The sequence below is a fragment of the Hypomesus transpacificus genome, chromosome 8, assembly GCF_021917145.1.
Source record: "Hypomesus transpacificus isolate Combined female chromosome 8, fHypTra1, whole genome shotgun sequence".
Taxonomy (NCBI): Eukaryota; Metazoa; Chordata; class Actinopteri; order Osmeriformes; family Osmeridae; genus Hypomesus; species Hypomesus transpacificus.
In genome coordinates this window covers 5,615,905-5,631,712 of record NC_061067.1, presented here as the reverse complement: position 1 = coordinate 5,631,712, position 15,808 = coordinate 5,615,905, and the positions used below count along the sequence as shown (strand labels likewise).

At 42.1% G+C, this 15,808-nt stretch overlaps 1 protein-coding gene across 1 annotated transcript; it reads right to left on the bottom strand.

Moving 5' to 3' along the window:
* Window positions 1-95: 95 nt before the first annotated feature.
* mrc1a (mannose receptor, C type 1a) lies at window positions 96-11,331 on the bottom strand. The gene is made up of 30 exons (XM_047023972.1): window positions 11,148-11,331; window positions 10,452-10,853; window positions 10,120-10,293; window positions 9,286-9,441; window positions 9,016-9,129; window positions 8,721-8,864; window positions 8,393-8,569; window positions 7,879-8,036; window positions 7,492-7,608; window positions 7,189-7,304; window positions 6,929-7,077; window positions 6,530-6,729; window positions 6,272-6,387; window positions 6,051-6,126; window positions 5,774-5,924; window positions 5,645-5,683; window positions 5,219-5,382; window positions 5,046-5,110; window positions 4,782-4,882; window positions 4,512-4,651; window positions 4,156-4,264; window positions 3,808-3,977; window positions 3,123-3,228; window positions 2,768-3,000; window positions 2,396-2,561; window positions 2,107-2,259; window positions 1,817-1,933; window positions 1,479-1,634; window positions 1,343-1,375; window positions 96-989 (listed from the first exon to the last, which is right to left on the bottom strand). The coding sequence occupies exons 1-30, from the start codon at window positions 11,218-11,220 to the stop codon at window positions 751-753; spliced, it is 4,314 nt and encodes a 1,437-aa protein (XP_046879928.1). The 5' UTR covers window positions 11,221-11,331; the 3' UTR covers window positions 96-750.
* Window positions 11,332-15,808: the final 4,477 nt, after the last annotated feature.

The following is a 15,808-nucleotide window of genomic DNA, read 5'->3' as shown; positions in this document are numbered from 1 at the left end:
GGGCTCTAAGGCACGTTGTGTTGGTCATGGGAATGTAAAACATTTCTCAGCATGTCTCTGAATTGTGTGTCATAAAGAAATTAGATGTAAAATACTTTTGTTTACGAATGTATTCATTTTAATTTTTGTAGCATCATTGGAGGAAGAGTCTTAAATTGATCTAAAATACAGTACCTGCAGCATTCAAACCAGGCACAACAATTGCGTTACATTATTGCATAGTAGATTAGTTTCACATTCCTGTATGTAAACAACTAATGTGAAACTTTTCATAGATTATTAATATTTGATCTCAGAATGTCCTAAAATCTACACGAGCGAACAAGTATTCTCAGGACAGTCTTGACTGAATATGTACACAACAGAAACATAGAAGGGAGTGGGGAAAGATTTGCAAGGTGATACTAGTGCCTTTGTTGAGGTCAGATCTATTTAATCTCAGAACCAAGGTCAGTTTGTTTGATAGTGTTATAAGCAAAAAATGCAAAAAATACATTTAAATATTTATAATTGTACTTAGTAGTACATTTATAAGTTAGTTATAAGTAACATTTATTCATGTATGTCACACACAAATCAGTAATCAGTATGTTGCAGGTCTGTACTACAGGAATTTATTTTATGTACATGTTAGTTTAAGCTGTGTGTGCTGCCTGTTCTTGGCTTTCACCTCAAGTCTCATTATCTCCATCTTACCTCAGCTCTTATTTGGTTGAAGAACCCTGTTGGAATGTGTTTCTAGATCTGCATCTAGGCCTGTTCATTCTGTTCTATGTTGGCCACCAGGCCCTTGGTGTCAACGGTGGTGATGGTGCGTGATGGGTCACTGTTGAAGTACAGCCTGTTATCGAACGTGCTCTCTCCCAGCACGGGGGTGGGGATGCGCTGGCGGAACAGGAAGAAGACGAGTCCCACCACAGCAACTATTACCAAGACGACGGCTACGGCGATGCCAGCGTAACCGTGGGGGGCATCCTCGACATTCTGGGCTGAGGAAATCAAACCAGAACAGCATCACTCACACACAGCTCTGATGTCCTTACTGCTAGTTTAGTCTTGCTTCATTCATTGTCTTTTGTTCAGGTTTCAGTTTTCTTATAGTAAATGCAGAATGCATGCCTTGTTTAATGAAAGGCTCAAGAGAATGAAACAGTTTTCTTTTTACTAATGTTTGATGACTGTAAATTGCTTTATTTAATATGTCTTCTTAAATATTTGTCAAAGCCTAAAAATGTATCTTTGTTGTCTAAGTGTAAAATTAAGAGCTTTGAACATGAATACCTTTGTCATGATAAATGTGCTTTGCACATTAAATTAGAATGTTAAAACTTTATCAACTTACAAGTGATTGGCAGCATCTCCGTTGGTACGATCACTGCAGATGTAACATGAAAGACCATATATGAATAACCTATTACCTCAACCTGAAATATACCATTTAATCAAATCAATCTGATCCTTAACACACATATACTCACCTTTAGGAGTTTTGCAGATATAAGATTTGTATCTCATACAGCTGTTAGTGCTCCACTGCCCAGTGTCAGCACGTATCTCAACACAGTCCCCTGATTGGGATCCTGGTTTCCAGTTGGTATAGTCCAACACGTCATTATTAATCCACATCCACTGACCTGTGGTAAACAAAGTTACACTGTACCTTAGTACAGGACATTCATCTTTGGCTTTTTTTTCTCAATTTAATTACGCCAAACATCAGGACTTTGTGATGGAAGTATTTTAGCAAATTTGGTAAATTTAAATGTTTAACACAACGCCCAAAACTGAGCTTTGCAAGTGGGGGAGAGGTTCTGACCTTCGTAGCTCTTATGCATCCCAATCCAGAAAGTCTTGACACCATCTTGCATAAGTTCTATATTTTCCTGGATAAAGTGGTTCTCCAATGGATCCTCAATGCTCACCAGAGATCCCCCTGATGAGCATAATCATTATAGTCATCCTCATCATCTTTGCGGTCCTTCAACACCATTAACGATGTTAATGTAGCTTATGCTGCTTTCAGTCAAGAAAGACCACAAAACCTTGTTGGCAGTACTGTGGTTATTGGTGGTAATCAAAAGTAGATTGGGGTGTGTGGTGTCTTACCCATTCTCAAACATTCCACTGAGGCTCGGGCCCAGTTGTCCACCACTGAGTTGAAGAAAGCGTAACAATGGCCTCTGAAGGGCACCCAGGCTTTTCCCCTCTTGGGTTCTGGACACATGCCTGGGAGCTGGGGAGGCTGGGTGGGAGGCACGTCTGGAACATGGTAGGACTACACTGATTGGCTTGGTAAAAGGCACGTTTTATCAAGACAAAGAATTCAGTTAATAAATTAATAGTTTTACAAAAACATGTTATAATGCAGTGTGGATGAAGATTGAGAAAGTCTGACCTTTTGACGCCTTGCACAGAGAGTAGTGGGTGTCACTACATGAGCCTGTCTTCCACGATCCATCCTCATCTATGTAAACACAGCCTTGGTTCATCTTTGGCTCTCTTTGACCCCATTTGGTGTAACCCAAACGCCAGTTATCAACCCACCGGAACAAGCCATCTGTCTAAAAGATAGACAATCCTACAGATTAAATCCATGTCATATACTATAGGGTTTAAGTCTTATTGTGACTGAAATCAATTAAAAACACATTTGTTAATTATTATGCATAATTAACTAATTGAACAGACACACATTTGAGTGTACAATGAAGAATAATGGTGGATATGACCTGTTTTACTGTGTTTTAGATGTGTTAAGGTTAATTACCAAATTGCTGTTGAGGCCAATCCAAACCGACCCTCCATACTTGTGGATAAGCAACGAGCTGTAAGCCTGCGTGACAGGGTTCAGGATGCTTGCTAGATCGGCATCTTCTGCTTTGCACTGTCTCCGGGCTTCATCCCATTTCATCTTCTGGGGCACCAGTTTCAGGGAGTTATTGCCATATTTTATGAAATTATTTGTTGATGCTGTTGTGGCTGGTTGGGCAATCTGAGAATCTTAAACCAAAAGTGACACAGTGGTTAAAGGGCCACTAAAATGGAGTAAAAAAAAAAAGAACGAAATAAACTGAAACTGAGTGAAAATTCCTTCTGTTTCATATTTGATGATAGTTTCTCACCAACAGTTCTTTTACATATGAAGCCTTGAGTGATTGAGCAATCCTCCACTTTCCATAATCCAGTTAGTTTGAAATTGCTTCCCACCAAAACTACACAGTCAAATGTCTGAAAGGGAGATGGTGTGGACATATTTAGTCCTCAATAAAAATGACACATGGTAAATGATTATACTTTTGTGTCTGCATCCACTAGAGGGTGGTATCCACTAGAACCTTTCAGACACAACGTTTTGTGTGTCTTCACTCAAAAATATTATCATGTTACTTCTAAGCGTTGTGACAACTCATTCGGTGCGGCTGATACATGCCCATCCTAGTATGGTAAATACTTTAACATGCATACTATAATATAGTAGTATGGTATTGGGACGCAGCACTTGTTTTTCAAGAAGTGGCCTGGAGTGCCATGCTTCCTTTTGAAATCTGACTGGCCACTCTAGGGCTTTATGCTCTTCCAGAGGTGAGAGCTTGTACCTTTTAGACAATACCACAGTTATCTTATATCCTGCTTTTCCTAGAGGGTTACTGACATTTGCAATGTCTTCAATCAATGTTCCAGACTTGGTAAGATATTAGGTTCATATCTTGGGTGAGCTGGAGTGATGCCTGTTTTTGTGGGCTGTATTCTATAAACATGAAAACGTAAATATGCATTTACATTAGACCAGAAATCTTACATCCTCACCGAATCAAATGAATAGCGTCCTTCAGGCATGGATACTGGATGTCCTTTAGCCCAGTTTGTATAGGAAAGCTTTTTGCCTTCTGTCCATAGAAATCTCATTTCCCAGTTGACATCATTAAGGCCTATCCACATATCGTAGGGATACCTGTTCATCTGAGTGGTAATGAAAGCTGGAAAGGAGGAGGCAAGTTAGGAGAATGTGATAAAGGAGTTATGTCTCTAAGCGTGAGGTGATTCTTCATCCCTTACATATAACTACATGACATGATCTTGAGGTAATCTTGTGAGCATGGCTAAGTTCACAAGCATTATCTGACTGTTAGGTGTCTAAGAAGGCCTGACACTCACCTTGTTCTTTTTCACTGAGGATAGAAGCCAAGTTTCCTCCATGGTTAATGCAGTAATCGCGAGCATCGTGCCATGTTTTCTTGTTGCTTTCCATATTGAATTGGTAGCACTGTTTCAACATGATCATCATGTGTTAGCAAAGATGTTGTAATCACATGCAAAATACAAATAGCTTAGGAGACATGTCACAGTTAATAGTATATTCCACAATCATATTCAATGGGCGGCCAACAAGTCTACAGTCTGGTCAGATGGGACAAGGAAAGGTGCTAACTTGACCATAAGGATGTATAGCATAATAAGTGGTTTATGAAATATGCTACACAGTAGGAATGTCCGTGTCATAGTGTAGTCACCTTTCCACTAAACTGGATCCACTCAGGGGCACAGCCCCCTTTAGGTACAGTAGTTGGGGCAAGAGTTGTGTTGATAAAGTTGCTGCTTCGCTTGCAAATGGAGGGAAGCTCTACACCACAGTTAACGTCATTCCAGAAGCCTATAGTAGAAAGGCACAGAATAAAGAGGAAGTCAAATTGATGTTAAAGTGATCGTTGTAATCCACTCTGACATATCACTGAAATTCGTCCTCCCCTCATGCATGACCTAACACGATTGAACTCACGTACCCATGTTCCTGTATATCGTCACACAGTTTTCATCATTGTTGGCAAAGTTGGGTTCATTGTGATCCCATGATGTGTATGAGACTGGAGACCCATCCAACCAGCTGAAATTGAACTTAATTAACTTAATTAATTAACCAGACAGCCAGAAACATATGAAACAAACATATTCCCATATGTGCATGCCCAACCTGAGACGATCACAAACAAAATAATGGATGACCTATTATTTGAAGAACGAAGAACTAAAGAAAAGTATTTATTAACCTGAAAGACTTATCCAAGTTTACAATCATGCCTATGTAATATTGAACGTTTGTCTCCTTTGTTATCTGTGAGAAAAATAAAGGAAACACATGATAGAGAATAATTATATCAGAATTGTTGCAATAATTGTATATCTGTGAATTCCTCACCAGAAATTATCCACACATCCTTACCTTTTTCCATAAAAATTTCCTCTCACTATTGCCAGTGATGGATGCCAGGTCCCCGAATTTGTTTTTGCAGAACGCTCTGGCATCGGCCATAACCATTTCCTCCATATTGAAGTAGTACTGTGTGTCATTGTATATGATCCAGCCATCTGCTGTAGTGTTGTACTCTGGAGAGGAGGGAACACAACCTTACATGCTACTCTGACAGCCATGAGTATCTGTGACAGGGGGATGGTCAGGGATGTCAGGAAATATAAGAAAATTACAGGAAGTATAAGAAAGTTAAGTATGAGAAAGTTACAGGAAGTATAAGAAAGTTAAGTATGAGAAAGTTACTGGAAGTATAAGAAAGTTACAATAAAACAGTTACAATTCAGGTGTTGAAAAATGAAAAGTGTGATGCGAGAAATGTTTTTGCTAGTTTATTACCTTCCTCAACCACAGCTGGTTCAGGTTTGGGTGTATCACCTGCAGTAAAAGTACATTTCAATACCAGTAAATGAAAGACCACGTGGAAGGTCATTATGATGCATGGAAAAGATGGTTGCAACGGTCTACCTTTGCGTATTTGACAGATCCAGTCATTGTAGGCCTCACAGTTTATGTCATTCCACCGAAATAAGCTCCCAAAGTAAGACTTGGTCTCAACACATAATTCTGCGTCATTGTGGTTGTTAGGCTCTCCTAATTCCCACTCCTCATATGAAAACTGGGGAATAACAACGAGTTGTTATATAAAAGGCAACATTGGTTGTTTAAAAAACTGGGTTTCTGTACTAAAAGAATCCCAGAAATGAATGGTGGCCGTCTTAGAAAAGAACAACGATATACTCACTGGGCTCCCATCAGTCCAGACAAAACCTGCATTTGGATCCTGGATGCTGAGGCCGATCCAGGCTGAACTAACATAACTAGGGAAAAAAACTCTCACTAAGACGATTGCACATTGACAGTGAGAATGTATAGGCTTTGAGGGTTTTAAAATGGCCAGTCCCAAAATAAACCACGAAATAGATGCAGCATTATAAATGTGAAAGCTCTGAAGAGAGAACTCACGGGAGATTGTCGATGTCAGAGCCAGAGTGAATACTCAACAAGTCTCCTCCAATGGCCTTGCAGAAGTCTCTTGCCTCTTGCCAGTTCTTCTTGTTTACGACAGGCTTTTTGAAAAACTTGTACAGAGGAAAGATTGAGATTTCATCGACTATACTTGAGAGGTTAGAGTTCAGTCATATGTCTTGTAATAATAATAATCATGATCATAATCATCATTAGCATTATTTAATGGTTGTCCGTGGAAGTGCATCTTTTTACCTTGTAACAGATGTTTCTTTTAGGAGACCCAAACCACCCGGCCGTACATCTTGGGGCTGCAGTGGTGGGAGGGACAGCTGTTGTTGTGACACCGTCCGCCATCTTTTTGCAGATGTACTTTTCTTTCCTGTCGCAACTTAAAACATCCCATAGTCCAGCAAACATCCCAGTTGCTATGGCAACACAGCCTTGTTTTCTATCTTTTACAAACAAAACAGAAACACACAAAAAAAGAAACAAAAAATGGAGATGGTAAATGAATACAAGATTATAAGTTTAAGAAGTTGTGAGATTTGACAAGTGTGAGATATAACAATATGACCATTGCAAAACTGAAAATATGGCAGATTCATATGTGTAGGTATGGTTAGGAGCCACTGATAGAAGGCTACACTGTACCAGGCATTCCCACGTTGAAATGAGTAAACTTGACTTGTGTTCCACTGCTCCACAAGAATGTTTCTATATCTGCCAAATTGGACAGGCCAGTCCAGAAGTACTTCTCCGGTCTCAAACCCACCAAACTAATCAGGAAAGCACTCTCATATCTATATGTAGGACAAAAATAGACACATTATATGTGAAGAGCAAACATTTATGAATTTTTTTTTACAAAATATTTGTGCAGTCAAACATGGAATGTGAAAAGGTTGTTTTACCTGTCATCCACATGCACCAGATTGGAGTCACTTTTTTGGCAAACAGTTTTCGCCTCTTCAAATGTTTTGGTCTCTGATCCAATGTTATAGCAGTGTATTCCAAACCTGATCCACCCCTATAGTGGAGAAAGACAAACATTTAAAACACAACATTAGGAAAGCCCAGAAAGGACTAATACAATTGCACAGTAGTTGATATTTAAACAATACTCTTTTTTCCATGCAACACACATTATGAATGATGCCTCTCACTTGGGACAACCTTATGGCAAAACACTGTACACAAGAGACAACATTGCTTACAGCTTTGCATCCTGAGATGACTTCTTCTGTGGCTTCTGCTGGTGGCTTGATAGAGGCCTTCTTCTTACAGATGTATCCATGAGTTTTCTCACACATGTGATCAGCCCACTTGCCATCCTTTTTGGAGGAAGAGGTGGACCACAGCCATGCCAATGTTATTGTAAAAGGACCCAGTTTGTATTCTCTACTATCTATTTCTTCCCCCTCATTAGTTAACTAAAGATCTGACACGATTTGACAATTTGTCATGCCTGTATTGATTAACACATACTTTGACCTATCTAATCACACTAAATGTGTGCATTTTTAAAACAGGTATTATGTAAAATAAACACAAAAAAGGAGCTTCAATAAAAATCTCCCTCTTAGGAATACTGTGGATGTTACCTTTCCCCTGATGAGGACACAGTCTTCCTGGAAGTTAGTATCATGGGACGGCTCACCCGGCTGCCATTGGGCGAACGTCACATGGGAGCGGTCTGACCACTCAAACAAATTCTGGTTCCTCTGGTCGTTGAGCCCAATCCACAGCTCATCTGAGGCCACTGGGGTCATGACAGGAAGTGAGGAGTTTTTAAATGTCACAGGCCTACAGATGTGAAACTTGACATGGATGTGCTTAGACCACAGGAAGGAGTCCACCAGGAAGCTACATTATTCAGTAAATGTAGCAAGAGTCGCTCAGTATTGCCTCCTCCCTTTCTGGGTTTTGATCTTGGATCCAGCAAATCAGGCCAAGCCACAGTGGGTGGGTGGTATTTATAGTTTAACCAGTTCAACTCGGTTACACTTCATCATCAATCAGGACATGTGAGAATATCTACTTTCAAAGCATCTCAGATCTAAAATGTTTCACTAAGTAGAACCTTTTTCACAAAAAATAACCATTTGAGGTACTTACAGTAACCAGACTGTGATATGATAAAACTTTGCTCCTCAATGTTATGGATGCTGGCCAAGTCCCCTCCTTCTTTGTGACAGGCAGCCAGAGCTTCCCGCCACATCTTCTTGGTACGTTCCAGGAAGTAACAGTGACCAGCATAAGGTACCCAGTAATTGGGACAGAAACTGGGCTGGTCTTTTGGTAAAGATAAAGAGAAGTTAAAGGGATCAGTAGTGTTAGGTGGTGGGGATGAAACAGACATTTTGAACTTCAGTATCAACATTACCTTGGCATGACATTGCATAAAGTCGGTGTAAATATTTTAATCATGTATGGATATTCTTACCTATGGGAGGAGGGGGGAGATTGGTGGAGTTGCCTTTGCGACAGATGTAACCAAGTTTGTTAGAGCAGGACAGGCTCTCCCACTTGGAGGCTTTGCCCGCATGCAGAGCACCACAGTTGAGACCAGGTTCAGTTGATGGGTGCCCTGTCAAAATCATTGACAAAATCATGTTGACCAATTAGGCTTCTCACCTTTCACGTACATCAAAGGGTACACCCTCCTCCAAGACAACAACATTTGTGCAGCAGTATTATAAGGATTCTGTGTTGATCATGTAATATGTGTCCAACTTTACCTGGAGCCCAATTGAGGTATCTAAATGGGTTTCCATTGCTCCACTGCCATCCACTTTCAAAGTCCAGGCTGTTGAGCCCAATCCAAAGAGCTGTGCTCAAGATATGGGTCAACCCTGCATGAAAGACACCCTTTAGACATGTATAGGTAGTTTAAGCAATGCTGTTTGATGACATTCAGGTGTGATTGTGACATACAATATTTTTGATGTACAAAATGCCACCCTCATGTATTAGATGAAGGGGGACAACCTTGACAGGTAAACTCTCACCAGAGATGTACGTCTGCTCGTGAAGTTCCACGATGCTGAGCAAGTCTGCCCCCTGCTGCTGGCAGCTCACCCGGGCCTGGTGCCAGGTCAGAACTGACTGGGTGTTCCTCTGGTACAACACTCCTGTTACTGGGTCACTGTCCCAGCCTTGAGGCGCTGGGAAAGGGGAGGAGGAGGTGGGAGAAAGGCGGTGAACAACCTTTCAACAAATCGGAATGCTGCTTGCATGTTTTCATATTTTGTGATTAATATAAACAGCTGGGCATTGAGACCAACATTGTTTTTGAACTGTGCAATATCCTCAAGAGAAAATCCCAGTGACCATTCATTTTACTCAACTTCCCTCAGATCTAGACCTGCTTTGCCATTCCACCAGTGAGCAGCAGCTTCCTGGCTCTTCCTGTCCCAGTAATGAAACAGTATCAGGGGATAGACAGGATTGTGTGCAAGTCAGGTCGGGAGGATAAGAATGACAGGGTTGCATCTACAGCTCTGAAGACAAGAGGAAATGTTTTTCTGTACAAGAGGTCAGAGACCAGACCTGGTAAGTACTGACCTCAGCAAAGATGGCCCATGACAAGGTCACAGCAAAACAGGAAAATAAAACCATTCTGAGTACTCAAGAGAGCTGAAATTCAGAATATTCACAGGCAGAGGTGGAAGATAAACTACATTGTTGGATCTAGAGACTCACTGAACACCCTCATTTTCTATATTATCATGCATTTCTGACTCGTACTCTAAGCCCAAACACATCATAAACTCTTGCCCAACATCAGAAAACAGGATAATTTAATATGGAATCTAAGATAAAACACAGCCTCACAGACTTACATTTGCTTGGACAGAATCCCCATTTTTTGTCGTTATTGTAGTCTGTCACTGTGGCGCACCATAACTGTCCATCTGAGCGGCCCTCAATCGTGCACTCTGCAAACCACTTCCGATTAAACTTGAAGGGGAACTGGCATGGACTGCCAAAGGCATTTCCGCCTAAGGTGAAAATCTCTGAGATGAGGAGACAAGCAGATAACAGAAAGATGGAGGAAGAAAATATGTGGATGTGGTTCAAGTTTGTATTTCAACCACACCAGACTTAAAACACCTGGGATAATAGTGTTCAGTGTTAGTTTGAGACTACTCCAAGTAAGCATGGTGCCTCTTACCTTGGTATCCCTTGGAGCAGAGGTCATTCTGTGGGCTGTACATGGTCCAGCGGCTCCATGTTCCTGATCCCTGGTAGATCATCACGTTCTTCTCATTGCGGTTGCCATAGTTAAAGTGCAGGTTCTGGCCCTTGAGACCAAAAAGCGTCTCATTCTTACACTCCCATTGTTGTAGAGGACTAGTTTCATCGCAGGGATAGAGCATCACCTTGACCCAGTCCTTTATTTCCTGGGCCCCCAGACACAGCTTCTCGGACAGGCTGAGGAGGCGGAACTGTGAGGCCCAACGAAAGTTCTGGTTCTTGGCTGTGGGGTTACAAGTTCCTGCATGGACCACCGTGGGGCTCACAGCAACTACACACTTGTTATGGTCTTTATTGTAGATCAGGAAGGAGCCGGTGTCTGTGACATGAGGGAGTAGAGAACAATTGTCTGACTAGTCTCAGGTGGAAGACAATTCCTAAACCACTCAAGGCTACAACTACTGATACCGAAATCTTTTGTTGCCTTCATTTTCAAACGTTCTATTGACATAATCCCCCAAAGAAGTTAACAGAAATAATTTGCACATACGACAGTAAAATCACATCATCAGTGCAGCATAGTTGGCAGCCCCCAATAACACTGAATGGGTTAGGGTACCATTTCCAGTAGGATTTCTTAAAAGTAGAGTAAGACAGGGTCGGCCTGACATACCTATTACCGCTGTGCAGAGGAGGGCTTGTGTGAGGCAGAGAAGCACCACCAAGGAGGGACTGGGTGCCATCATAGCTGGTGCATAGTTTGCTGTCTCAGACAAAAGGTCAGATAGTCCTCCAGTCCTCTGAGATGGGGTCCGTCTGTGTGCTCAGGTGTCTGCAAGAAGAGCAGTGAGAGGGAAGTGGAGTGCGCCCCCCCCCTTAATCTCACCGATGAGCATCCTGTCACATGGCATGATGGGGCTGTGGCCAAACAAGGTCCTTTTCAACAAGCTTTCCCTCCATTGGGATGAGATGAAAGGAAAAGAGAAGGAAAAGGTGGAAATGTGCTTATGCCTTCACTTATCTGGAGTGTGCAGAGGACAGGATGCCACCAAGCATGTACAGGTTCCTGGTGTCATTGTGTCCTGTCACCACATCTCAGTGAGCCAATACCTCTTTTCAGAAACGCTGAAGAGGTGGGATAAAACATTTAACAGTTCCCGTATTTCACTTCAATGCGAGGGGGAAATGAGGATAACCAAATATCAACAGGATGCCACAATAATCATGGACTTTTTATTACACAGCAAAGCTAAAGATATATTTTCATCATACAATGTCATGTCAAGTCATCCCTTTACATTTCCTGGTAGTGTCCCTAGGGCGCCAAATCACACCAGGAAGGTGTCCGACAGTGTCACAGGGAGGTCACCAGAAATCAAAAGAATGAAGAAGAATATTATGACAATGTAAGAAGTAGTGAAAAAGAAGGAAAATTATCAACAAAGAGGGATTTAAGGAGGACGGGCAGTCTCTTCATAGCGCTGACGCAGGGGATTTCTGAGACAACGATAGTGCTCCAGAAGAAAGAAGACAGGAGGATATCCTGCTTCCTGCCCAAAGTATCAAAGGAAGTCTAGTGTGAAGCCATGTCACCCCACTCCTGCTGCACCATGCACCATCTATCCACCAGAAGGCTAGATCATCTGTCAGGGAAAATGCATACATTATGAAGTCCGGGTGTCATCATAACCTCAAATAGAGTAAGTAAACACACACCAACACAAAATTACAGATGTTTAGCCCAATGATATTGTGGAAAAGTGCCTCTGTTTTCCATTATTTTCTTTATTAAACTAATTAAATCAAAAAGGTAATAAGGTATTATCAAGAAAGTCATCCTGTTCTGTTCTTTCTGTCATCATATTTATCAATGTAAAATAACACAACCTTTTCTTCCTTTAATCCTAGTCTGTATGGTCATTGATGTTGATCTATGGGGATAATTCAGTTTTAATTCACATCAAACCCGTTGGACATGATGACAACAATTCTCGGCTGTCTGTTTAGTCACATGCACACAGCAATTCCAAGAAGTCACAAACCATCCTGTGAGACAGCATTGTTAAAAATGTGCCAATTCAGTGCTGTATCAGGAGCAGCACTTGGTTGGGCTTCCGACCTGTTTCCTACTCATTTCCTCAACTTGAGAACAGATCCCATGCTACACCAAGGTGTTTGACATCACCGCTAAGCATTAGTCTTTGATGCACACACAGTGTGACTTTGCATGTCAGCAGAGAGAGGGAGAAGAAGCCTAGCGACGCAGGGAGGCTCCGTAAATGTGTCATGTTCCATGCTGTTTCCGAACCGTGATTCCATTGTAGTTTAAGTGGTCCCTTATATCCCTCACCTTGGCGAGTATGTCTGGTATGTGCTTAGCTCAGGACTTCACCGGCACAGCTAGGGCACTGAACAAAATGATCCGGCGTTCATCCGGGCTGAATTTATAGTTGTTCTGTAAAAGACAGCCGATAAAGAGGGAACAGCAGCTAATACACTAATGAACTGTCTATTTGAGAGTATTCGATTTTTTATTTGATTTTGAATATTGCAATAAATGATAAACTGCCTGACTTTGATGAAACAAATGATTTACACATTGACAACTCTTAAATAACTATATATCTCTTGTTTGCCGTAGCAGCTTCTTGCATCAGTCAGTGTTACTTACAACCACGTAAACCAAGACTTGAAAAATGTTTTGACTTTGGCAGTGATATTGCAATGCATTGCAATGAAAGGGAAATAGGAGAGTAGGGAGGCAAACTTCTGTGCTGTGTTGATCTTGTAAACCATGTCTATGATATACGTCTTCTCGTGAAGTTCCACGATGCTGAACAGGTCTACCCCCTGTTTCTGGCAGCTCACCCGGGCCTGGTGCCAGGTCAGAACTGACTGGGTGTTCCTCCGGTACAACACTCCCGTCACTGGGTCACTGTCCCTGCCTTCAGAGGCTGTGGAAGGGGAGGAAGATGGGGAGACGGAGCTTTCAGCAAATCAGTACAAAAATCACACTAACTCATGCTTTACTTTTCGGCTTCCTGGCTCTTCCTATACAAGTTGTGAAGCAGTGTCAAGGCAAAGAAAAGATTGTGTCCCAGTCAAGTTGAGGGAAAACAGTGTTGTGTCCACAGCGCTGAAAATGAGAGGAAACATGTTTTTACAGTATGTGCAAGGGGTCAGAGACCAGACCCAGTCAGCACTGACCTCCACAACCTCTGACAATGTCACAGTAAATTAAACAGGAAATCAAACTGTTCTAATGGAAGGGACAATTCAGCTGAATTACAAGCAGTGGTGGAAGATGAACTGCCTTGTTGGGTTTAGAGAACCCCTTGATTTTCTGTTGACCCAAGTATTTCTGACTCATTCTCTAGCCCCAAAGACATCATACATCCCAACAGGGGAAGAACTGCATGTGACTTGACAAAGGAGCAAATAATCCAATCAAAAGAAAATCTTAATGCCCTGAAAAAGAAATTGAGGTAGAAGACTACACCAACTCATTCCATCTACACCACTCAGTCATGACTTCAATTTGACTTCCTTAAAACAAGGTAATTTTAAACAAAGTTTTCACCATGGAGATGAGACGAAAAGGAAAGGAGAAGCAAAGGAGGAAATATGCCGCTCTAATTTTTTGGGACAAGGTGTGGGTGAATTGAGGGCAACTAGACAATATCAACAGGATGCTACTGTACAGTAGTCATGGACTCTGGATCAGGCAGCAAAGTAAAACAATTCTGTTGAACTGATACAGCGTAACAGTGTTTTTGTTTGACAAAAGCCCCCCTCCCACCAGACATGTGATTGGATGTGTGTCAAGCAAGATAGAAAAAAACGATGCATGCATCATACAAAATGCAGGATGAGACACACATAACATTCCTATATGTCCTGACGGTGTCCGACAAGGAGCGAAAACAGCAGTGTCACAAGGAATTCATCTCAAATTAGAAGACTGAAAAGGAATACAACAACCATTGATGGACTCATCAGTGGATTTCAACAAAAGGGATGAGAATGCCCCCAGTGTGCGGGCACAGGGCAGCCCCCAGCGTGCGGGCACAGGGCGGCCCCCAGCATGCGGGCACAGGGCAGCCCCCAGTGTGCGGGCACAGGGCAGGCCCCAGCGTGCGGGCACAGGGCAGCCCCCAGTGTGCGGGCACAGGGCAGGTTCCAGCGTGCGGGCACAGGGCAGCCCCCAGTGTGTGGGCACAAGGCAGCCCCCAGTGTGTGGGCACAGGGTAGCCCCTAGCGTGCGGGCACAGGGCAGGCAAGATGGCTCTCCAGGAGCTAGGCCAGAAGGAGGCCTGACCAGACCAGGCTGGCAGACACATCATGAAGGAGCCATGTCAACCAAGTCATCCTGAACCATCCTGGGCTGAGGAAGACGGGGGGAGTCAGATAGCTGAGCGGTTGGGGAATCGGGCTATTAATCAGAAGGTTGCTGGTTCAATTTCCGGCTGTGCAATTGACGTTGTGTCCATGGTCAAGGCACTTCACCCTACTTCCCTCTGGGGAATGTCCCCCGTACTAACTTAAAGTCGCTCTGGATAAGAGTTTCAGCTAAATGACTAAATGTAAATGTAAAGACTGAGCGTGCCTGGGAAAATGCACACATTGGGAAATGAGTGACGTGATAAATGCATCATCACTTCACAGAATAATAGGTATACACAACACATACACACACACACACACACACAAAGTCACAGTGTACAATACAACTTTTGATCTGTTGCCAAATTATATTGTATTAAAAAAGCTTAAATTTTTCATTCTTTTCTTTATTAATTTGATCCAAAAAATAGGTATCATTGGTACAAACTCACGCTTTGTTTTCATTTTGTGTATAATGATCATAACCTTGCAAAGAAAAAATCTGAGATGTCAACAACATTGATGTTCACATTATTCTTAAGCTCATACACATTCACTGCACTTTATGGTAATAGAAATATCTGTTATAAAATCAGTAAGAAGTGATTTGACATGTTCTTTACATTCTCAAAGTGCCATGGTTCAGGTTGGGGATGAATGGGGGGTTGGGGGGTAAAAAACAACAAGAACAAGTAGGAAACAAGATAACAGTAAGACAACACTTAGCTCTCTGACAGCTCATGTTGTCCTTCCTTTCACAGGAACACATTGCAAAAGAGCTCCCTTTTGGCCTGCAAAAAGCACCACCAATGTAGTCCTGTTCTGTTCCTCCTTTCAGCAGTCTCATCAGAGTCACATCAATTTACATCTTCTTCTCTTGATGTGCCTCTGCTACTCTGTATGGGGACTGATAAGAAACTACAGTTTGTCTCAGTGACTCCTCAGTCTATT